The sequence below is a fragment of the Puma concolor genome, chromosome C1 (genome assembly GCF_028749965.1).
Source record: "Puma concolor isolate L17-30 chromosome C1, mPumCon1.1.hap2, whole genome shotgun sequence".
In the NCBI taxonomy this organism is placed as follows: domain Eukaryota; kingdom Metazoa; phylum Chordata; class Mammalia; order Carnivora; family Felidae; genus Puma; species Puma concolor.
The window spans coordinates 193,323,652-193,342,427 of record NC_141674.1 but is presented as its reverse complement, the minus strand read 5'-3'; the positions used below and the strand labels follow the sequence as shown (position 1 = coordinate 193,342,427).

The window sequence follows — 18,776 nt, the reverse complement described above, 5'->3', positions numbered from 1 at the left end:
TTAATTGTAACAAGTGTACCATACCAGTGTTAAGTTGTTAGTAACATGGAAACTAGATGGGGAAGGTATACAGGAACTCTGTGTACTACCTTCTCAAGTGTTCTGTTGATCTAAAACTGTCCTAAAATGTAGTCTATTAAAAATAAGTTTTTAAAAATACATTAACACCTAAAAGGTACCTTTATTAAATATTTTTATATTTGCGAGATGCCTCAATCATCTAAGAGAAATGTATATACGTGTCAGTCACATGCAACTTTTTTTTAAAGCTTTTTTATTTTTAAGTAATCTCCACAACCAACGTGGGGCTCAAACGCACAACCCCCAGATCAAGAGCCACATGCTCCACTGAATGAGCCAGCCAGGTGCCCCACAACTTTTTTTTAACATATCATAAATATCATGATTTCTTTCCCCTGAAAATTTACCATGATTAACACTAAAATAACATATTTTTTTGGTACTTGTAAAATTAAAAAGTTAACCCAGATATCAGAAGCATATGACGGGGCAAAAAAATTCCAAAACTGTTCATACTTCTGAATTCTCATCAATAAAACTGCAGGAGAAATGCCACTTAACCCTAGTTTCTCAGAACCCCTGAAGACCATCCCCATGTATTTGTCTTAAAGACTGTCACAACAATCTGAAAATAAAATTAATCTTGTAACATTTGGCAAACAAGAGGAAGGCAGTATCATAAAATCAAACAATCAGGCAAAATCCCAAAAGTTATAGGGTTCACCATCTAGATGCTTTGATTTACAACTGTATTTGCACATGCTCAAAATTAACAACTAAACCACAATCTACATTTCTACTCATTTTAAACTCATTTTACACCAAAAAGCCCTCTAAAAACCTAACCGTTAAAGATTCAAAACCCCTTTTACGTAACTCTTGTGCTACGTTTCTGAAATCTATAAATAAAATTTAAAAACTATATATCAAATCTATGAAATGTGATCAAAATGGAAACCTCACACTTTTAAATCTTCCACTAATAAAGGATTTGGTAGACACAAATGAATTAAATGAGCAATTAATTCAGGAAGACAGAAAAAATAACCAGGACACCTGGGTGGCACAGTTCAAGCCTCTCACTCTTGATCTTGGCTCAGGTCATGATCTCACGGTTTGTGAGTTCTAGCCCCACAAAGGGCTCCACACTGGGATTCTGTCTCTCCTCTCTGTCCCTCCCCCGCTTGTGCTCGCTCGTTCTCTATCAAAATAAATAAACTTAATAATAAAAAAAAACTTAAAAAAAAAAAAACAAAAAAATAACCAAACTCCCCCCCCAACCTAGGAAATCTGAGGAAACAAGAAAAAGAAAAACCAATAAATAGAAAACAAAAACAAACCAAGAGCTGATTTTCAAGAAGGCTAAAATAATACAAAAACCTGCAATGTCTAGATAAGAGGGGAAGAGAGAAGAAACTTTAAAAAGCAAACTCTGTAATTCAAGAATGCTTATAAACATAATATGTTACATGAGATTAAAAAACCTCAAGGTAAGAAAATGGAATTCAAAATCAGATATATAGATACAAAAATACAGGAATTTAGCTTATGTTACCGTTGACATTTTTTTGTTTTTAAAGTAATCTGCACACCCAATGTGGGGCTTGAACTCACAACTGGAGATCAAGAGTCCCGTGCTCTACCAACTGAGCCAGCCAGGTGGCCCTAATGTGACATTTTATCAGTGGAGATAATATATGTTTATAAAAAATAATAATAATAAGCCCTACCTCACACCACGTATAAAAACAAATTCCAGGAAAATTAAAAATATTTAAAAGTAGTGGCGCCTGCGTGGCTCAGTCCGTTGAGCATCCGACTTCGGCTCAGGTCATGATCTCACGGTTTGTGAGTTTGAGCCCCGCGTCAGGCTCCGTGCTGATGGCTCGGAGCCTGGAGCCTGCTTCAGATTCTGTGTCTCCCTCTCTCTCTGCCCCAACCCACTTGCATTCTATCTCTGTCTCTCTCAAAAATAAACATTAAAAAAATTTTTTTTAATATTTAAAAGTAGAAATAAGGACATGAAGGAAAAGTCATGAAAGAAGCCATAAAGGAAAAGTCCCCTTGTATCGAATTATGCCAAAATGTTTAATTTCTATATAGTAAAAGACAATACACACAGATGAAAGACACTGGACAGATTTTGAGAAAATAATCAACCTATTTAAGATACAAAGGACTATTATCTATAAATATTGCATCCAAATCCAAAATATACAAATAACTCAATAGAAAAACAGGCAAATCTACAAACAATTCATAAAATAAACATATGGCTAATAAACATATATAGAGAGATGATCTATTTTATTCGTAAGTAAATAAAGGCTAATTAAGGGACACATGGTTTTGGCCTGTTATGTTAGGGGGGTAAAAGTTGCTAATCCCAGTGTTGGCAAGAGTGATAAGAAATGAGCTTTCTCATAGACAACTATGAATATGTATATAATATAAATTGCATATAAATTGGCATAGCCTTCTAGGAAGTGTCTCAAGATTTTTAAATTTACACACACACACACACACACACACACACACACACACACCTGGAGCAACAAAATAAATTAATAGTAAAGGATTAAAACCCACAAAAGACATATCCATGAGTTTATAATGATATAAACAGATAACTCAATAAATAAGTGAGACAACCAGAAAGCCCTTCTTTATAAAGGTAGAATTCTGATTAATACATGTAATAACTGTTTCAGGGAAGAATCATCAATCAATGTTTAATACAAGCGAGTGGAAGTACAATGAGAAACAGGATATTTATTTACATAGTCTCAAAGTCCTTGTCATTAATTATAATGGGGAAAACAGGAACATTACAGTAGAGAAGCCACCTTAAAATTAAGTGATCCAAGTTAACATCACCAGCCATGAGACATGGCAACATCATGGGTCTCTGGATACATTGAGAAGGGCACATCAACTATAATTTGTTCTTCTCCCACACGCATAACCTAAGTTTAATCATGAGAAAATGTCAGGCATACCCCAATGTAGGGACATCATACAAAATAAGTGGCCAGCAGTGTCCAAGTCTTGAAAGCAAAAGACTAAGCAACTGTTCATGATTCAGGGAGTCTAAGGAGATGGAACAACTAAATGCCATATGTGCTCCTGGACTGAATCCTGGTCCCAAAATAAAGGACATTAGAAAGACAACTGACAAAATCTGAGTAAGATTTTGTCTACAAATAGTATAGCACCGATGTAATTCCATGGATTTGATCACTGTGATGTGACTATTTTAGATTTAACATCTGAAGAAGTCAGGTGAAAGTTATACAAGAATTCCTTGTACCAGTTTTGCACTTTTTTGTAAGCCTGAAATAACTCCAAAACGAAAGGTTAAATAATAAAAAAAATTATGTACTTTTTAAGGTCCAGAAACTTTAGCCCAGAAGTTCAAGTTCTAGAAATGCACACCACAGAAATAGCTGCATGTACAAATATGTGTGTTGAAGCACTGCTTATACAAGCTATAAACTGGAAATTTATACTCACCACAAGATCATCTTTCCAACGGCTAAAAAATAACATTTTTTAAAAATGTCCCCATTTAGGGGCGCCTGGGTGGCGCAGTCGGTTAAGCGTCCGACTTCAGCCAGGTCACGATCTCGCGGTCCGTGAGTTTGAGCCCCGCGTCGGGCTCTGGGCTGATGGCTCAGAGCCTGGAGCCTGTTTCCGATTCTGTGTCTCCCTCTCTCTCTGCCCCTCCCCTGTTCATGCTCTGTCTCTCTCTGTCCCAAAAATAAATAAACGTTGAAAAAAAAAAAAATGTCCCCATTTAAACTTTTCATCATTCGCTAAATTCCAGGTTGTGATCTGCAAAGCATTCAAGTTTACCCTTTTTCTAGAAACTGCTGGTCACTATCTCAACAATTAATTCTGCACAGATGTGCTAATAATCTATTTTGCTTTCTCATACAGCTGTAGCTGCAAACTCACCACACTATTTAGTCCAACCTTCTACCAATGTTTTCCTTTAACTCTTCAATGTTACCAAAAAATTTATTTTTATTAAAATTTCAATCAAAATTGATACAAGCTCTCAAGATACTGACAGATCATTAAAAAGCCAATTCTATTTGAGGTCTCTTCTATTGAGTTAGCAAATAGTTCAATTAAAGTGGAACAGACTTAGTTTTTACTTAGACCACCCTTACTCTCCATTACTGTCACCACGTTGTCTGTTACTAATCTTTTGAAAGTAAGCATTGGGTCGCCTGGGTGGCTCAGTCAGTTAAGCATCCAACTTCAGCTCAGGTCATGATCTCACGGTTCGGTTCGTAGGTTCGAGCCCCACATCAGGCTCTATGCTGACAGCTCAGAACATGCAGCCTGCTTCAGATTCTGTATCTCCTTCCCTCTCTGCCCCTCCCCTGCTTGTGCTCAGTTTCTCTCACTCTCGCTTTTACTTTCTCTCTCAAAAGTAAACACACGTTACAAAAAATTAAAAGCTATTTTTGCCCCCACCTTTTCCCCAGCTTAATCCTATGACATCCTTAATAGAATGCCTTAATATAGAATTATTTATTGGCCTAAGACATTTATTTAGAGAAAAGTATGGTGTAGTCCATACCTTTTACAGTGAAATTGCTTATTTAAGCTAGGAAAAATTTTTAAAGAATTGCAAAAAGAAGTTACTAGATAAAAATCTCACTGTATATTCCTTAATTAAAAGATTTACTTTAAGAAGTACTAGAAAGTTAACACAAACATCTACTGTAACATACAGTAACTGCGGACTAATATGGTCCCACTCAGCTACTTTACCTGCTTTCTTGAGAATGATATGGGTGGTGCCGGAGTACATCCTGCAAGAAACGTTCCATCAAACTAGTGGTACCCATCCGCTGTCGATTCTGTGTAGTCAAGTATCTGTGCTGAGCACTGGACATATGCTATTAAAAAAAAAAAAACTGAATAGTTTTACACAGGTAATACTCATTAGTAGTGAGTTTCACAAATGGATTCGTTTATATACTCCTGGTAGAAGTATAAATTGACATGAACATTCTATAGAGCAATTCTAAAATATGCATCTAAAAATCATACAAGGACCTTTCCCTTCAATATAATAATTACATTTCTCTAAATCTGTCCTAAGGAAATCATCTTAAATGTGGACGATTTTTACAAAAACAAGCTTAACAACAAAAAACGGGAAATCTCCAAAATGTCTAACAGTAAAATATTTAAATTATACCCTAAGATGTAATACTGTACAGCTACCTAAAATAATACAAAGAATTTTAAGTAACATGGAGGAATGTTACATATTAGAAGAAAAATGGAAGATGCAAAAATTACATGTATGCTTTTACCTGAAACTATAGTTTTAAAAGGTATAGACAAGTTAATGGAAGAAAATAAACCAAAATTTTAAAATCATTAACATCTGTGAGGTACACTTAGAGGTAATTTTAAATTTTTTCTTATAAATTCTTATTTTTGGGGGCGCCTGGGTGGCTTGGTTGGGTGGCCAGCTTCAGCTCAGGTCATGATCTCGCAGTCTGTGGGTTCGAGCCCCGCGTCAAGCTCTATGCTGGCATCTCAGAGCCTGGAGCCTGCTTCCAATTCTGTGTCTCCCTATCTCTTTGCCCCTCCCCTGTTTGCTCTTTCTCAAATAATAAACATTAAAAAAAAATGTTTTTTAATAAAAAATAAATAAATTCTTGTATTTTTCCCAAGCAAATATCTTTATAATAAAAATCTATTAAAAAAGAGAAGAGAGTTGAATCACTCTCTTGGGGTGTCTGGGTGGCTCAGTCAGTTAAGCATCTGGCTCTTGATTTCAGCTCAGGTCATGAACTCACCACGGGATCAAGCCCACATCAGGCTCTGCACTGATGTCTTCCAAAGCAGCTATACCGATCTGTACCCTCATCAGCAACGTGTCATGGTTTTCATCCCTCCATTTCCTCATCAACACTTGCCATTGTCTCTTTAATTTTAGCTACTGTAGAACGGGTTTAATGTTGTTATCACTGTTGCTTTACTTTGCAATTTTTGTGATAGCTTTTCGTTTTTAGTGGTGACCTGGATATCTTCCTTCATGATGTGTCTGTTCAAGTCTCTTCCTGTCTTCCAAATGCATGTTCTTTTTTTTTTTAACGAAGTGTAAAAATTATTTATTCTCAACATGAACTCTTTGTTCAATTATATGTGTTTCAAATATCATCCTTCTCTCAATGGCTTATCTTTTCACTTTTTCTTTTGGGGGCAGAGGGTTCATAAAGTTTATTTTTGTGAGCACACACACACATGCAGAGTAAATCCACAGCTTTCCCAGCAATAGTTACAGGATACCTCTCCACCTTCTTAATCATCCCCCATTGTTTCTTAACTTCACTGCAGTCCATTTACCAATTTTTTTCTTTTTCAGTGCTTTTTGTTACTAGTTTAGGATATCCCTCCCTAACTCAGAATCATAAAGATTTTCTGTTTATTTCTAAAAGTCTTGTTGTTTTTACCTGTAATATGTACATCTACAATCTACTTGAAATTGGCATTTGTATCCAGGATGATTTAGTAATAGAGTTTCATTTCTTCTCCATATGGCTATCCAACTGACTCAGTACCATTTATGGAAGAAAGTCCTGTCCTCACCTTTCTTTACGGCCATATTTGTCACAAATCAAATATCCATGTATGTGTCGGTTTCTAGAGTTTTTGGTTTCCTTCCATGGTCTTTCTAACTTTGCATCGCTGTCTTAATGACTGTAGTTTAGGGGCGCCTGGGTGGCTTGGTCAGTTAAGTGTCCGACTTCGGCTCAGGTCATGATCTCATGGTCTGTGAGTTCGAGCCCCGCGTCGGGCTCTGTGCTGACAGCTCAGAGCCTGGAGCCTGTTTCAGATTCTGTGTCTCCCTCTCTCTGTGACCCTCCCCCGTTCATGCTCTGTCTCTCTCTGTCTCAAAAATAAATAAACGTTAAAAAAAAAAAATTTAATGATTGTAGTTTAGTAATAAATTTTGATACCTGGTACACGAAGCCTCCTGACTTTGTTCTTCTATAAGATTATCCTGGTTTTTCCTAGCCTTTTGCATGTGCATACATATTTTTAGAACTGGCTTAATTTTCATTACAAACAACTCTTCTAGGGGTGCCTGGCTCACTCAGTTGGTGGAATATTTGACTCTTGATCTCGGAGTTGAGAGTTCAAGCCCCTTGTTGGGTGTGGAGACTACTTAAAAATACATTCTTAAAAAAAAAACTTTCCCAGAATTTTGTTTGGAATTTCATTAAATCAATATATATGTTTGGGGAAAACTGACATGGTTACAATATTGATTTTTCCGATTGGTATATCACACCAATTATTTAATTTTTCTTATATTTCTCTCAGTGTTTATGGTTTTCTACATAAAAACCTTATACATATTTTGTTATATTTATTCCTAAGGAGTTCATGTTCTTTGATGCTATTATTAAATACCTTTTTTAGATCTCATTTTCTGTATGCTGTTAGATATAAAAATACAATTTCTTTTTATGTTGCCCAACAAGCTTATTAAACTCACTTATCAATTCTAATAGTTTACCTAGATATCTTTAGGTTTTCTACATCTACAATCACACTTTGTGCAAGGTACAATCACAGTTTTGTTTCTTTTTATCTAATATGTATCATTTTCTTTCTCTTTATTTCCCTTGCTAGAACCTCCGATAAAATATTGAATAGTTTAATTCAAGCATCAAGTCTATTACTTAATAGAGTACTGATGCATTTGGATTTAATCTTTGTTTTTATTTTTAAAACTGTTTTCATTACTCCTGCCTATGCGATGTCCCTATGTCTCTTCTTTCTTTCCTTCTTGTGGACCACTTTTTATTATTCCAAGTTCTCCACTTCTGTTAAGTTGGTAGGTAGTTATAGGCCAGGCTCTTTTTCTAGTCTGTTAGTGGTAACAGATTATCACAAGCAACCCTGACCTACCAAGATCTAAAATCACTTGCTACTTTTACTCTCTTCTTAAGCAAGGAATTTACTCGATTTACTTTCCTTCCAGTTTATATGTCATCGTTGTCAATGCCACAAGATATCATTCATTTAAATCACCTGCTACCTTTCCACTGATCTTCCTGACTACCCGTATCTCTAAGCTTCCAATTGAAATCATTTTCCTTCTGTCTGAAGAACTCTTTTTAGTATTTCCTTCAGTCAGGGTCTGTTGCCAGTAAATTCCCTTAATTTTCGTTTTCTGAAAATATTTCTATTTCACCTTTTTTTTCAAGGATATATTTATTAAGCATCGAATACTAAATTGGTAGTTGTTTTCTTTCTTTGGGTTTCCATTGTTTCTGTTGAATCTTCAGCTACACCTGGGTCCTCTATTTCTCCACTGCCTTTAGAGTTCTCCAAAGCCATGAAATTTATCTATTTATTTAAGACTTTGTACTTAGTGCAAATTACTTCAGCTGTCATGAACAGGGTCTTTTTTTAAGTCTTATTTGAGAGAGAGAGCGCGCACACACAAGCAAGCAGGGGAGGGGCAGACAGAGAGAGCATCCCAAGCAGGCTCTGTGATGTCAGCACAGAGCGCAACATGGGGCTCCATCCCATAAACCATGAGATCACCACCTGAGCCGAAACCAAGAGTCCTTCACTTAACCAACTGAGCCACCCAGGTACCCCTTCAACAGTCTTTTAAAGTGCCTGCTTAGTACATGAGTATCCAAATGTCTAAAAATTATTTTAAACCTTTGGCAAAAAGTTATACCGAATGCTTACTGAATAGAACTTGTAGTTAAAGATTCAATGTTTTAGTAGTATCAAAAGTTCAACAAGTAATCATCCAAGTCAAGTAATGGCATCATTTTATCGATCATGACAGAAACACTAAAGACAGCCTTGAGATTTATTATCTGCCGCCTCGTGTTTATAACCAGCAGTAGAAAGTTTTTTTCTGTTAAAAGGCAGAGATGTGGAAATCATAATAACTTTTCCTTAGTATGAATTTAAATGATGACTGTTGATAACTAAACAAAACAAATGCCACTGAACAGCAGAATTTTTACGTAGGACAAACGTGTCTTAGATATCACTTAAGATAGAATAGTATAGACTAACAGGACCAGAGCTTCCTTATATTACTCCTTCACCTATGACACAATTCCACAGCTCAGACCCTGAAGAAAACCTTGAGGCTCTTCCAAATGAACAATTCTGTTCAGAAGACCTACAGCTACTATTACTATGAATACTGATTTCAAAACGTCCATATACAATTCTTCCCAAACTCTTCCAACAAAAAGAAAGGGACACTACTCAATTCATTCTCTGAAGCCAGCATCACCCGAGTTCTGAAACCAAAAACATCACAAGAAAAGAAAGCTACAGACAATATTTCTTACGAAATAGACGCAAAAATCCTCAACAAAATACTGGCAAGCCAAATCCAGGAACATACAGAAGGACTAAGCACCATGACCAAGTGGGATTTAGCCCAGGGATATAAAATTGGCTTAATAGCTAAAACTCAATCAATATTAATTGCTACAGACTGAATTGTGTCCCCCAGGCCCCAAACTCCTATGTTGAAGTTCTAACTTTCAATGTGACTGTATTTGGAGACAGGGCTTCTAGGAGGGAATTAAAATCACAACATATAAAAAAATTAACTGAAAATGAATCAGAGACCTAAATGTAAGAACAAAAACTATAAAATTCTTAGAGGAAAATACAGGGCATAACTGTTCATGACCTTGGACCCAGCAATCTTTTACAACCCCAAAAACACAAGCAACAAGAGGAGGGGAAAAAAATCTAAACTATAGCAACATCTAAAACATTTGCGCATGGAAGCATAATCTTCTAAGTCCTTACCTTATTCTACAATGTCTTACAGCATCTAATTCTCTAGATTCTTCACCTATCACTTCACACCCGCCCTCCACCTTACTAGCACTCTGGCCTCATCGGCTCCTGGCTTCTAACCAGCACGCCAACCACCCCTCTACCTTGGGGTCTCTGTCTTTACTCTCTCCTCCCTCTACCTAGAAATTCTTCCCCCAGATATAAGGCAGCCTGGATCCCAAACTTCATTGAAATCTCAACTCAAATGTCACTCCTTAACCTTATCTGGCAGCCCCACCTGAAAGTGCACTCCCTTCTCTATTTTATTTTTCTCATAACATTTATCATAATCTGACTTATCATGTATTAAGTTTATATGATTATTTATTTTCTGTCTTACTATACTACAAAAGGGACGTAGATTTGTCCCTGGCTATATCCTGAGACCTTTAAATGGTGTCTACCAATTAGAAGATTCACAACAATCTGTTCGGGTGAATAAATGAGTTTAATAAAATGCATGACTAGGTCCTTTGAGGTATAACTGTTTATTAACAGGATCCTCTCACCTGTTCCAGGTTATTATAGCGCACACAGCAATAGCTGCAGTACCCCTGTCTGTTCTGCATGCTGAATAACCAAAGTCAAGTGGCTACTGTCCGGGAATACTCCAACTGGAAAAAAGAAAAAACGGGAAGAAAAAAACAAACAAACAGTTAAGTCCTTACTACCCTGAGGAAAATACCCTTGGTAATATCAGAGAACAGAAATTCATTCTTGCGTACGATGCACCCTTATTTTGAATAATTATGAAATTAGATAAGTCTGCCAAAAGCTACTGAGTCGATCAGTGAGCCTGGAGGAGAGGGGGAGAGTTGTGCACCTTCCAAAAAAGGGGTGTGTTGTTGATAGGTGGAGGCTGGACTCAATTTTTTATCAATTTTCTGATAACTTGTTACAGTTATTAGGAATTGGTTCAGTACTCAATCCATAAAGACAAATTCCTACCTCTGTGTTGTTGTTATAGCATATTCACTATATGCGAATGAGGCTCAGTAATTTTCCCATTGTGTTCCTACATAAAATCTGACGTTACATGAATTCTCATTGTTATACCTAACATCTACTTCCGTCACGAGAGTAAAGATGCATGTATTTTCTGCTTAATCCACAAAGGTGCAGATTTTAAGATAAATTACCTGACAGAACTACTAAAAATCAAAATAACTAATTTGGGTCTGAAACACAAGACACTTTTCTCCTGACAACTACATAAACCAAATAAATATGAGGAATTTCTTCCAGTTGGTGCAATGAGATCTCTCTACAAATAAAAAAAGTCTCCAAGTTTCTACCGCCTTGAAACTATCATCCTTCAACATTACCTACTGCAGTGGTTCCCAACCCAGGCTGAATAGCACAATCATTCCCCAAAATTCTGATTTAGTAGGGCTGAGACAGCCTAGAATTCAGAATTTTTTTCATTTCCCAAGTAATTCTGATACACAACTATTTACTCACTGACACAAAGTGTTTACAGTTAATGATTATTTTAAATAATAATTCAATACAATTTTAAGGTTTTTGCTGTTTTGTTAAGATGAAAACAGAATTTTAAGAAATAATTTCATCAAGTTTTAATTCGAATTATTTTAAACATTCTTGTCTGTTGAATATGTAACAGAATGATCCTATAATGTGTAGAATATTTCTGATAAGATGATCCTGCAATACAAAAAGTTTACTCATTAAAATCAATATTTAGAAATGAAGTCAAGCCTGAAAATCAATGAGAACAGAAGAGCTTTATTAAATCAAAATGCTATTGTAACATGCACTCACCTGTTACTTTTTATTACGACAAACTTTGACTTTCTGGCTTCCACACTTACTGGGAAAATAAATCAATTACACCAGCCTCTGAAATAGAGAATATATAAAAAATGACTTATTTAAAATTTGGTCTTTTTTCCATTATTTTACTTCATTTATTAACCTGAAGCAACAAAATGAAACAAGCTTTAAGCTGTGTGTATAGATATAGCCAATTTTCAAGCTGAGAGAACCCTAGGGCCTAAACCTGAACTTTGAAAATCATAAAATAACAAATTTTCTAGTGCTTTATTCAAAATATATTTAAAACGGGGGCGCCTGGGTGGGTCAGTAGGTTAAGCGTCTGACTTCAGCTCAGGTCATGATCTCATGATTTGAGTTGAAGCCCCGCATCGGGCTCTGTGCTGACAGCTCAGAGCCTGGAGCCTGCTTCGGATTCTGTGTCTCCCTCTCTCTCTCTCTGCCCCCTCCCCAACTTGTGCTTTATCTTTCTCTGTCTCTCAAAAATAAATAAATGTAAAAAAAAAAAATTCGAAATGTATTTAAAACAATCATTGAATGAAAGGCAAAATGAAAGTATTAGTCTAATGTTACACACACACACACAAAATTGAAATTCTTTATAATTTTTTTTGATCTTTGACACATACAGCCTTTAATTCCCATGCCATGATTATCTACATTTCTGTCATCTCGTGTCACATACATGCCAGTGAGACAGTGAGCCGCCATGACTCTGAAGCATCTGATTGGCACTTTTCAAACTTTGCATGCTAGGAACCCCACCTCAAAAACTGACTAAATCAAAACCGCCTGGTGGGGAGCCAGGCACATGCCTATTATGCATATTTAAAATGCTCTAAGGTGATTCTGAGGCAGGCTGAAGCAGTAACATAAGTCATCATTTTTTACATACTAATAAAATTCTTACTTACTAAAGGGATCATCTCTTTGGGGCCTGGGATTATATTACTTTTCATGACTGAATGGGTCTTTTTATTCCAATTCTGAATTCTACTGGTACCTGGTATTTTCATAAAGTAACAAGTCACTTACCTTGAGCAGAAAAGGGCAGGTATTTCATCAGTTGCATTAGTCCTGGAAAACATCTGTAAATTAAAACAATTGAAAAAAAAAAAAAAGATCAGCCCCCTAAGTGTCTACCACAGGCCAAGTAACTATCCCCAAGTCATAGATAAGTTTGAAAAGTAACCCAATTATGTTTCAATGGGAGAAAAAAATACTAACTCTTTAACACAAAGCACTTTACATACTGTGACTCATAGACTCCCACATGACCTCCTAAGATGTTCTGGGGCAGAGCAATTGTCATGGCCCACCCATATAACCCACCATCGAGTATTTCAGATCTTTGGGTTCCAGGAACAGCAGATGGAAAATAAACTGGATCTCTGGTGAGGGTAAGAACACGATGCTATAAACCCATATGAGCTTTATAGGAAATCTTTGAAAGAAATATTTACATGGAATTAAGTGTGGATCCTGGACGAACGACACAACTCGGTTCTTATGTTACTTTCGGTGAAAAACACTGTCAATTCTTTATCACCTATCAACTGACAATTAGGCCAAATTATCAATCTTGTTTATTCTTCCACATTGTTGTTGGCAAAGTGTTGATGACCCTTACCCAGGATCATTGGTTAACCAAAAACTCCAACAATTTGGTTCAAAAGAGGCTGTGACAGCACTGTATAATCAAAGAATAAATACTTAGCACCTACCCTGTGCAGATGCTGGAAGCTTTAAAGGATAGAAATAGACAAGCTTTCTTGCTCTCAAGAAGTTTAAAATGGCACTAGGAAGCGAATGTAAAAATACCAGGTGGTGTCTGAGAAATGCCTAAGCACAAACAGTAAGTGCCAAAATGTCACAACGGATATAGCTTTTTAACTGGACATTGGAAAATGGGTAGGGTGTACTTAAATAAAGATCAGGAAAAGATGTTCCAAGTAACAAAAAAGCAAAAGTACAAAAGTAAGAAAGCAAAAGTACCTTTAGAGACAGTAAACTGACAAGTTAAAGCTGGAGCCAAGACTTCATTTAAAAATTTAAGGGGCAATAAAGCAAGAAACGTAGATTCGGCTTCAACATGATCGTAGTTAAAAGAAAACTTAAGAATTTAGACCACATATTCAGACAGTGTGGGGCTTGTTTTTGTTGTTGTTTGTTTGTTTTTGGGTTTTTTTGGAAAGCAGTATATGCAGGGAGCTTTAGGAAAATTCTGGAACAGTGGTTCTTCCCTATTCAAAGGAGCTTTTCACAGGGTAAGTTAAACTATGCGGCACCATTTTCTAGGATATTAGAGAATTAGTTAGCACCCAAATTATCCAAATTCAAAGAATCAGCATCCCTTAGAGCAAAGATTTAGTCTCATTTATGCTTGCAAATTAGGAAAACACACAGTAATTTTTTTCTTTCAAATATTACTTTTATTAATTTTTATTATGAAAATAAAACATACCATGGCACAATTATAAAAATAAAGACCACTAAAATCAGTCATAATCCCACTACCCACCATTAATATTTATCATATATTCTTTGTTCTAAACATGTGTTTACAAAAATGGTATGGTACTATAGTCTATTCTATATAGCCTGCTGACTCTCACTTAACCATATATGATGAGCACTCCTATATGATAGGATATATAATTCCAAAACCGAATTTTTAATGACTGCATATCAGTGTAAGACAAAAGCTGTCTTATCTGACAAGACCCAGCAGCCGGTGAATTAGCTATTTAAAAATTAGGAGAATTTTAAAAATAGATACACACATAAATTAGTATTTTGTCTAACTTCAGAAATATGAATGTATACATGTTTCATTTAAGGTCAAGTTAAGCTTTTTTGTTTCATTGAGATTTTTTGTGGCTAGGACAGCTAGAGTTCCAAGTCATATTTTTTTCATATTTTCATAAACCACACCATAATTTACCATCAACAAGTTTCCACTTTGGTTCCTTTCAAACAGAACAAGAACTTAAAGACATTTCTAAAACTGAGAGCAGCATTTGATTAACGTTTAAGATTTCCCCCAAACTTTTACAGTTGTCACACCCAATTAAGTACTCTTGCAATGGCCTTTTTTTTTTTTGAGTGCAAAGCATTCAAATTATTTTTCATAAAAATAATAATGCTCTAAAAAAGGACAATGCCCAGACTCTATTTCTTTGGTTTATGAAACACTTAAAAGAGCATAAACCGATCTGAGGCAGTGAACAAAGATCTCTGAGACTGCCTGAGGTGACTTCAGCACATATGTCTCAAACTGCATCTATTTTTCTTTTGGGACTATTTCTTGCACACCTGAGATCTGGACCTGCTGCAGAGATAAACACATCGTTGCAATGAGTTCAGAGTTGTAGTGCGTGTTTCCCAAACCACGGTATTTTGAAATAAGAGCTAACAAAATCCAGAATCCCTATGGGAAATATTTTTCAACTGTCACACAAGACAGACACCAACTTAATATTAAATATAAAAAGACAATACAAAGGCATTTGGTTTATTGAGTAAGATCACCCAAATTATCTGTCTAGCAACAGGAAAACAACGGGGGAGCAGTCACAAAACAATGGCTAAATGAAATAAAAAGACCATCTTATTAATTCAGTGTCCCTTTCTTTACAACATTAATTTTCAACTTCCCATTTGTTTGGATTATCCACCTTATGCTTATGCTGCCTTTCCTCTGGTGACAAGCATTATCCTCCATTCAGTCTTAATAAAATAATAATAGCTAACTTTTAGTGAATAGTCAATCTGGGCTAGGCACTATGTCAACAGTTTCATATGCATCATCCCATCTGAATAGCAAACACCCTTATGAAATTGGTGTCCCGGTTAACTCCCACTTTACAAATCAGGAAACTGAGGTTGAGAAAGAAGCAGTATCTTGTTCCAGGTCACACACCAATAACCACTGTAGCTGGGATTTGACTGTAGGTCAATCTGAGCAGTTTATGCTCTTAACCTCTTAACTTCCATAAAATGCTTCCTCTCTGTAATTTCAGGAATGCTAATTGATTGTTTTAATATTAAGTGAAAACAAATAATTAGGGATCTAATTTGTTGCAATAAACACTGTCACATATTCCAAAGAAAAGAGTAAAACTAACGTTTAGCTTAATTGCATCATTGCTCCCATTCTGAGATGAGTGCTGACAGTACCTTGGATTAGTGATTTTCAAACTTAATTAGCGTAGCACAGAGGAAGCAATACATTTTATATCACAACCCCGCACACACACACGCAATCACACATGTACGCGCCCTCACGCGCATGCACCCCACGCACGCACTGGCCCACACACACACGCAGTTAAAACAAAGCTTACAAAATATCCTCATTACCTGTAATGCATTCTGGTATTTACCATGCTATCCTCTTTTGTTTTTTGTAAGTGCTAGTTATGACCCACAAAATTAATTTCACATTCACTAATGGGTGAAAACTGCAATCTGAAAAAACTGCATCACATTATTAAGCCAAACAAACAATATTATACAGAAGACGGCTGTTACCCTGAATTCAGCTTATTTCTATCCAATACCTTGGCCATTGCGGTGATACTTTATCAAATCTCTAACCACTTTCTTTACTAACGTTGGCCACTGGCCAAAGTGCAGGGAGAAGAAGAAAATTCTTGCCTTCCAGGCTCTGGGTCCAAATCAGTGCACGTTAAGAAGGCAGCAGAAAAACGTTTATGCACTGATATAGAAATGACCACAACGCACTAAGCAAAAAAAGCAGACTACATTAGCATTCCCCTTTATGTAACACGAATATGCACTTACGTACCCCAAATTGTTAATACTGACTCCCTTGATGATAAGATTGATAAGGGCTTTTTCAGTGGGTTTATTTTTTTCCTGATAGTATATAATTGCTGTCAAACAAATTAAATATAATTCTATTCTGGGGATTAAAGACGTTTAACAGCCAGCATCTCGTTATGCATTTCTTCCCCGCGCTGCCAAAATCATCGCGTCGGATAATGTTAGGAGCTGCAAAGGGCCTTCTAAAGAGCACGTAATAACGACGGCGTAATCTGAGCAGATTTACACAACTGTTGCACGACGATAGTAAAACGATCGTTAACACAAAAAAAAAAAATAACGCTTCCAAAATAAATCCCAATCGCCAAAGGCTGATAAGGGCCTAGGTCTGGGGACAGCTGGACACAGCGCAGGGCAATGGGGGAAGGGGATTTGTGGACAGGTGGCTTCGGATCTCGGCCCCACAGGTGCCCCTACAAGTCCCCGCGGGTACAAAGCCCCAAATCCGACCTCCGCGAGCCGCCCCCTCTCCACCTCCCAGCCCCAGGCCGCGTCCGCGGGCCCCTCCGACCCAGGGCCCCCGACAGAAGCGCAGGGCAGCCTGCGCCCCACCTCCACCCCACGCCCCAGCCACCTCGATCCGGGCCCGGAGACGCCGGCCCCGCTCCCGCAGGACGGGCAGAAAGGGACTGGGGACGGGAGAAGCCGAGAAGGACCTGCGAGGCGGGTGCAGGAGCCGGGCGAGCGGTCCGGCCGTCCCTCGGGAGAAAGAAGGCGCCTGGGGCGCGAGGCGAGCAGGCCCCACCCCCGGCCGCGCGCACGGAGCCCGCGGGCGTCGCCCCGGCTGCGCGCCGCCTCGGCTCGGCCCGCCCCGCCCGCGCCCGCCGCCGCCGCCACGGTGCTCTGCGGCGCGGTTCTCACCTCCGCGGAGGCCTCCCGGATTCCTCCCGGGCTTGGGCGCAGGCCGAGGACCGGTGGGCGCGCTCCCTTCCTATTCTGGTTCCATGGCGGTGCCCGGACCCCCCGGGCCGTCCAGGGCGCCGCGGCCGCCCGCTGCCTGCCGCCCGCAGCCCGCGGAGCCACACAGAGGAGCCCCCCGGCCTCTCCCGCCGGTGTGAGACGAGGAGCGAAGTGCGAGCGTCACTCGCAAGACCCGGGCCCCGAGTCACGACTCAGCCCACGTAGACATCCACCGGGAACGTAGCGCTGCAGTCCTGACTGAGCTTTGACGTCAGGGAAGGTGCGAAAACAGGGCCCCTTCTGACGCAGGAGCCGCGCACCGCCCCCTGCCCACCCCCGCCCCCCGGCGCTGGAGCCCCCTTCCTCCCGCCCCAACCCTCCCCTCCCGCAGATCTTTTAAAGCGAACACTTCCACCGGGGTCAGGGCCCCACTCCGGAGCTTGTAAAATCAAACCTGTTCTAACCAAAATGACTGGGCTCACAGCGGAGTTAGGACGCGAGATAGACACGAAGGTTTTAGCATTTGAGGGCCCAGGGGGAAATTGCTTGTCAATTCCCAGCAACAGACGAACCTCGAAAAGAAAATTCCGCTGAGAGGGCTCGGCGTTTGCGCCGTTCGTGTGTGTTTGCCGCAGTGAGCTGCAGCAAACAAAAGCTCCTGTTTAATGAGCGCTTACTTTGTGCTAGGCACTGTGTTTAAGGTTTATATATGTACTCTTGCATTTCATCCTCAAAGCAACCCTTCAGAGGATCTTACTAGGAATCCTATTATTCCCAGTTGACAAAAGAGACAACTGAGGCTTAAGGAGGGTAGGTATTCAAAGACCTCCCCTGCACATGAAAGGGTTACGAATATTAACCGAAATCCCCTCAGTCATTCAATGGTATTCTGTACCACCCACTGCGAATATGGTGGTGTGCAAAAACAGCTGACTGTAATGAGGGGGACACAAAAAGGAATCAATCACAATACTGAATATATCATTAAAATCTGTCATAAGGAAAATGAGCATCCCTAAAGTGGAGAGAGCCTCCGATTAAAGAGCTTATGTTTTAGGTAACAATAATCTTAGAATGAGCTACCTTGTTCTTTGGCTATTGTTGTCATTGTCATTACATTTTTTTAATAAGCTTGTGACTTTGTCCCTTTTTTTAAATTCACCATTGCTTTTGCTTCCACAGTTTCCATTCTTGTGTATTACTTAGCTCTTGCCTCGCCCCCTACATCTTTCTCCGACTTTAAACCTGGGCTATTGCAGCTATTTAGATTTTTTTAACACACCAAAAAAATATATATATATATGTATACTGATTTTTTTTAAGGCAAGCTTTTAAGGTACATC

The 18,776-nt window shown here is 38.4% G+C and overlaps 1 protein-coding gene across 5 annotated transcripts in view; it reads right to left on the bottom strand.

The window, feature by feature from the left end:
* The window catches only part of ZDBF2 (zinc finger DBF-type containing 2), a 32,191-nt gene extending 14,481 nt beyond the window's left edge, over window positions 1–17,710 (bottom strand). For 2 of the 5 annotated variants that reach the window (XM_086719437.1, XM_086719440.1), the window contains exons 1-5: window positions 17,395–17,710; window positions 12,721–12,773; window positions 11,674–11,751; window positions 10,401–10,505; window positions 4,807–4,934 (exon numbers count right to left, since the gene is read on the bottom strand). In XM_086719437.1, coding sequence (XP_086575563.1) covers window positions 4,807–4,934; window positions 10,401–10,460 — 188 coding nt within the window. In that variant the 5' untranslated portion in view covers window positions 10,461–10,505; window positions 11,674–11,751; window positions 12,721–12,773; window positions 17,395–17,710. The other 3 variants (XM_086719439.1, XM_086719438.1, XM_086719441.1) reach the window with 3 other exon arrangements.
* Window positions 17,711–18,776: the final 1,066 nt, after the last annotated feature.